Source organism: Mus caroli, chromosome 12 (genome assembly GCF_900094665.2).
Source record: "Mus caroli chromosome 12, CAROLI_EIJ_v1.1, whole genome shotgun sequence".
NCBI classification, from domain to species: Eukaryota; Metazoa; Chordata; class Mammalia; order Rodentia; family Muridae; genus Mus; species Mus caroli.
In genome coordinates, this window is record NC_034581.1 from 59,908,288 (window position 1) to 59,913,110 (window position 4,823).

Below are 4,823 nucleotides of genomic sequence, written 5' to 3' on the forward strand. Positions count from 1 at the left end.
TGTCCTGGAGCTCACTTTGTAGACCAGGCTGGCCTCGAACTCAGAAATCCGCCTGCCTCTGCCTCCCGAGTGCTGGGACTAAAGGCGTGCACCACCACGCCCGGCTTCAGAGTTCTTAATTATGCAAAATGTCTGCATCATTAGCCAGACCAGTGTGCACTCATCACATGGGAGCACAAGAGAAAGGCGTAAAGAACATAGGCCCCTTTATGCTTCTCTTGTAACATTTGGATTTTTTTTCTTTTTTCTTTCTTTCTACCTTTCTTTCTCTCTTTCTTTTTTAATAATTAGCCATTGCTATAACATTTGAACATTTTTCTTTTTTGTGAAAATTTAAGGATTTGATTTATTAATTTAATCAGTTAAGTTCTTAATTCATTTTTGTAGCCCTAGTTGTCATTGAACATTTTAAGTGGCCTAGGCTGCCCTCAGACTTGTGATCCTCTTTACCTCTAGTTCTTGGTTGCTAGGATCACAAGCATGCACCACTACATCATTTAACATACAATTATTTAACTAACTTTCAAACATTATAGTTTTTATTTCACTTAAAAATTACTTGGCTTAAAATATAGTAAAACTTTAAAAATTACTAACATAATTTCTAATATTATATTGCTGATCTTTTAAAAATGGTATTTAACAAAATCAATATAGAGGAGAGATATGTACCTATTGTAAATATTACCACATTACTTAAATAAATATTATTTTATCTTATAGGGATAACAACACCCAATGTAAGCATAATTGGTCAACGTATGAACTATGGGTTTGGATGTGGTGATTTTGAAGATGATAGGTCACATGACATTTCACCTAGTACTTTAAAAATACAAAATAAGGAACACCCAAGGCAAAAGCATACAAAAGGTTTGTAAATTTCATGACAAATTAAATTTTTAATATTCAATATATCTAAGTCAGAATCTTCTCTAAGCATACCAAGAAAAAGTAATACTAAGAATTCTTAACTTTAAGGGTTTTAACTTACCATTCTACTGATAGGTTATTTCTTAAATAACTCTTTAGGTTTATGGTCTATGCTCTTATCTAAAGGAGCCAATTCAAAGGAGTAAACATTAGTTAAAACTAGGAATCCATACTGAGCTTTACCCCAAGAACATGTACAGCCACATACATACCAACAGTTTTTTTATAAGACATTTCAGCCAGGTGGGATGGCGCACGCCTTTAATCCCAGCACTTGGGAGGCAGAGGCAGGTGGATTTCTGAGTTCTAGGCCAGCCTGGCCTACAAAGTGAGTTCCAGGACAGCCAGAGCTACACAGAGAAACCCTGTCTCAAAAAACCAAAAAAGACATTTCATCACTCAGATATAGTAAGAAAATCATGTAAGTTGTTTGTGGAGGTGGCAACGGTGGGCCCAAGATGTGGCAGCAGGAAAGTTCCTTCCTGCTGCTAGCTAGAACTTCTCTATTGTCACTAGCCACTGTAACTGTTATATTTTTAAATTGCTATAGTGATCAGTACTGCGGATGGGTGCTTTGTCCATTTCCTAAATTCTTCTATGCTAGCTGCACTTATAGCAATTTCTTTAGCCAGGTGGTAGTTCCTTCTTGTAGTTTCAGTCTTTGAGAGCTTGTGACTGGACGGTTACCATGAGTTTAAGGCCAGCCTGGTGTATATTGTGAGTTTCAGTAAGTGAAGAGCTGCCTTTTGGAAGGTGGGGGGCATGTGACAACTGTGGAGCTGATCAGATGAACATTTTAGCTAGACATAGTGGTGAATACTTGAACTCTCAAGACTCGGGAGGTAGAGTCAAGATGTTTGTGCATTTGAGGCTACTCTGGGCTACATAGCAAGACTCTGCCTCAAAAATGACACAAAGGAAAAGGGGGAGGGGGACTTCATTTTTTTCTGATCTGAAATAACAGTTGGGGAGGTGGCCAAGGATGATAGGCTGTGTATTTACCTGTAGTAAACTGGGCAAGTAATTCGAGCAGCCTAGAAGAGTGCAGTTTTCTCGAGATTGGCCTCATCTCTTCACAGTGTGAATGGTTTCCTCCATTTCCCTTGCTTAGCTCTCTGATGATCACTGCACAGCTGTATGATTGTATGCTTCTCTCGTCTTCAGCCCTGGCCTGTAGAACGTTCTTAAGGGAAGGAAGGTTTGATTGCTGTCGTTCTCTGTGGTTAATGCTAATGGATAGTGGGTATTCTGACTTTAAATACTTACTGACTTAATTCATCTTTTTTTTATGAAATAAATTTTCAATTTTAAAAGGCCACATAACCTAAAATAGTCTATAATGTTTTTAAATGTGTTTGTTGCTCTCCCCTTTCTTCTTCCTTTTTGTTTTAGGATTTACTAGGTCATCAAATTTACAGCAGATTTCCAGTTTTGACTTCACATCTACAAACACCTTATCAGAAGACTCAGTAGTAATTGTTGGAAAAGGTATTTAAAAGTTATCTAGCCTATCAATTTATGCTTTCTTTACACATAAGCAAATCTTGTCGAGATTAATTTAAATAATTAAAAATGAATGCTTAAATTCTTATTTCTGCCCTTGAGTAAAATTATGGGTCGTTCATATTAGTGCTTGGACAGTTCTAAGGTAACTATGATCAAAATGAACCCATGTTATATATTTTAGAGATGTAAGACAACCTTGAAGTAGGATAACTACTTTAAGTACCTTTAAATTTTCTTTTTTTTTAAATAAATGCTGCCTTTCTTATTTTCCCATGACTGTAACCAGATACCTTACAAAAAGCAACTTGAGAGACAAGGAGTTTAACTTAGCCCATAATGTCAGGGAATAGAGTACATTGTGGTGGGAAAGTCATAATGGCAGCAATGTAGCTGGTCACACTCCATTTGCAGTAAGGAGCAGAGAGATAAATGTTCATGTTCAGCTTAGTTCCTGCTTGCTGTTCAGTGTAGGACCCCAGCCTACTCACCTTTAAGGTGCATCATCCCTCAGTCAGCTTATCTGAAAATGTCCTCATTGACTAACCCAGAAGTGTTGTTTCTAAGATGATTCTAATTTCAGTCAAGTAGATTTATTATCACACGTCTACACCCCTTGTCAGTATGATGTTCAAACACATCACGTTGAATCAACATTCCATTTTTGGCCCCACAGGGTCACAATCATCTCATGATACAAATGTATTTATTCCAACTTCAAAACTTCTCATAGTCCCACCATTAAAGAGTCCAAATTTCTTGAGACTGAAGGCAGTCTTATAGCATGAACCCCAATAAGATAAAATAAATTTTAAAATAAAGTAAAACCAAGTTGCATACTTCAGTATACAATGACACAAAATAAACATGCCCATTTCAAGAAGGAGGAATAAAGCCAAGGTAAGATCAGACCAAAGCAAGATAAAAACTCAATAGAACTGTCGCCAAATCCTATAGCCATGTGTGCCTTGTGATCACAATTTCTGGTCTGTTGGCTTTGAGTATCCCTGGTCTTCCAGCTCTACCATCTGCAGCACATTGCCCTCTTCTTTAGCTGGCTCCACTCTATGCATGAAGCTTCCCTCAAAAATATTCCATGGTCCTGGTATCTTTACCTACTGAGGTCTACGTTACAAATTAGGCTTCATGTTCATAGCTTATCCTACGGTATCTGTTGCTGTGGTAACACTGATTTAGGAAAAGAAAGGGTTTATGTGGCTTACTGTTTATAGTCCATGTGGAAGGGAAGCCAAGGCTGGTAGGACCTCAAGGAGGAACCTAGAGTCAAAAACTGAAGCAGGGGCCATGGAAGATACTATCCCATGATGGTAGGAAGGCATGACATCAGGTGACAGGCATGGTGGTAGGAGCAGGAAGCAGAGGGCAAACCAGAGTTAGGGCAAGACTATGAACTCTCAAAGCTGGCCCAGTGGCATACTTCTCCAGCAAGGCCACACCTTAAAATAACATCAACAACTGAGGACCACATGTTCAAAGGCCTGAGACTATTGTGGACACAGTTTTATTCAGTAGCCTCTCAAGGTCCACCTTGCATAGAACCTATTCCTGTCATACATTGCCTGGACTCAAGAATTTTCTGGAACCTTGATGTAAATTTTTACGGCCAAATAACTCTTAGTTTTTGTCTGTATGAAAATATCCATGTGAATTATACTGCCAAGTTGTGCTGCCAGCCTGGGTTGTGATATCTGTAGGCAGTGCTTCACACGTCTGTCGTGTGTGCAGTCAGAAAGCAGAGTAAGGTGAATGCTGGGGCTAGTGCTCCTTACTTTCTTTCTGAACTGAAAAGCTAAGATGTGGGAAGATACACAACAAAGAATGCATCTTTTTGTTTAGTATTGTGAAATAGAAATTGTTGGAAATACTTGATTTGATAATCTCATTTAAGACTCTCCTCAAATTATCTTTAGACTATTCCTCAAAATTTATTGTCCATAATTTCAATTTTTGTTGTGTCTTTGTTAGTATTCTGTTCCTCTGAGCAGACACAATGACCAGAGCAACTTTTATAAAGACAAATATTTAATTGGGGCTGGCTTATAGTTTCAGGGGTTTAGTCCATTATCATGTGGTGGGAAGCTTGGCAGCATGCAGACAGACACTGTGCTTAGAAAGAGCTGAGAGTTCTACATCTTGATCCACAGGCAGCAGGAAGAGAAAGACTCAGGGCTTGGTATGGACTTAGACAGCTCAGTGCATACTCTCAGCTCAGTGCAGACTCTCAGCTCAGTGCATACTCTCAACTCAGTGCATACTCTCAGCTCAGTGCATACTCTCAGCTCAGTGCAGACTCTCAGCTCAGTGCAGACTCTCAGCTCAGTGCAGACTCTCAGCTCAGTGCAGACTCTCAGCTCAGTGCAGACTCT

The 4,823-nt window shown here is 38.9% G+C and overlaps 1 protein-coding gene across 4 annotated transcripts in view; it reads left to right on the forward strand.

Moving 5' to 3' along the window:
• Togaram1 (TOG array regulator of axonemal microtubules 1) overlaps nucleotides 1-4,823 on the forward strand; it is a 59,928-nt gene that overhangs the window by 25,042 nt on the left and 30,063 nt on the right. For 2 of the 4 annotated variants that reach the window (XM_021179077.2, XM_029484612.1), the window contains 2 exons: nucleotides 724-873; nucleotides 2,326-2,421. In XM_021179077.2, coding sequence (XP_021034736.1) covers nucleotides 724-873; nucleotides 2,326-2,421 — 246 coding nt within the window. The remainder of the gene's footprint in view (nucleotides 1-723; nucleotides 874-2,325; nucleotides 2,422-4,823) is intronic. The other 2 variants (XM_021179079.1, XM_029484613.1) reach the window with 1 other exon arrangement.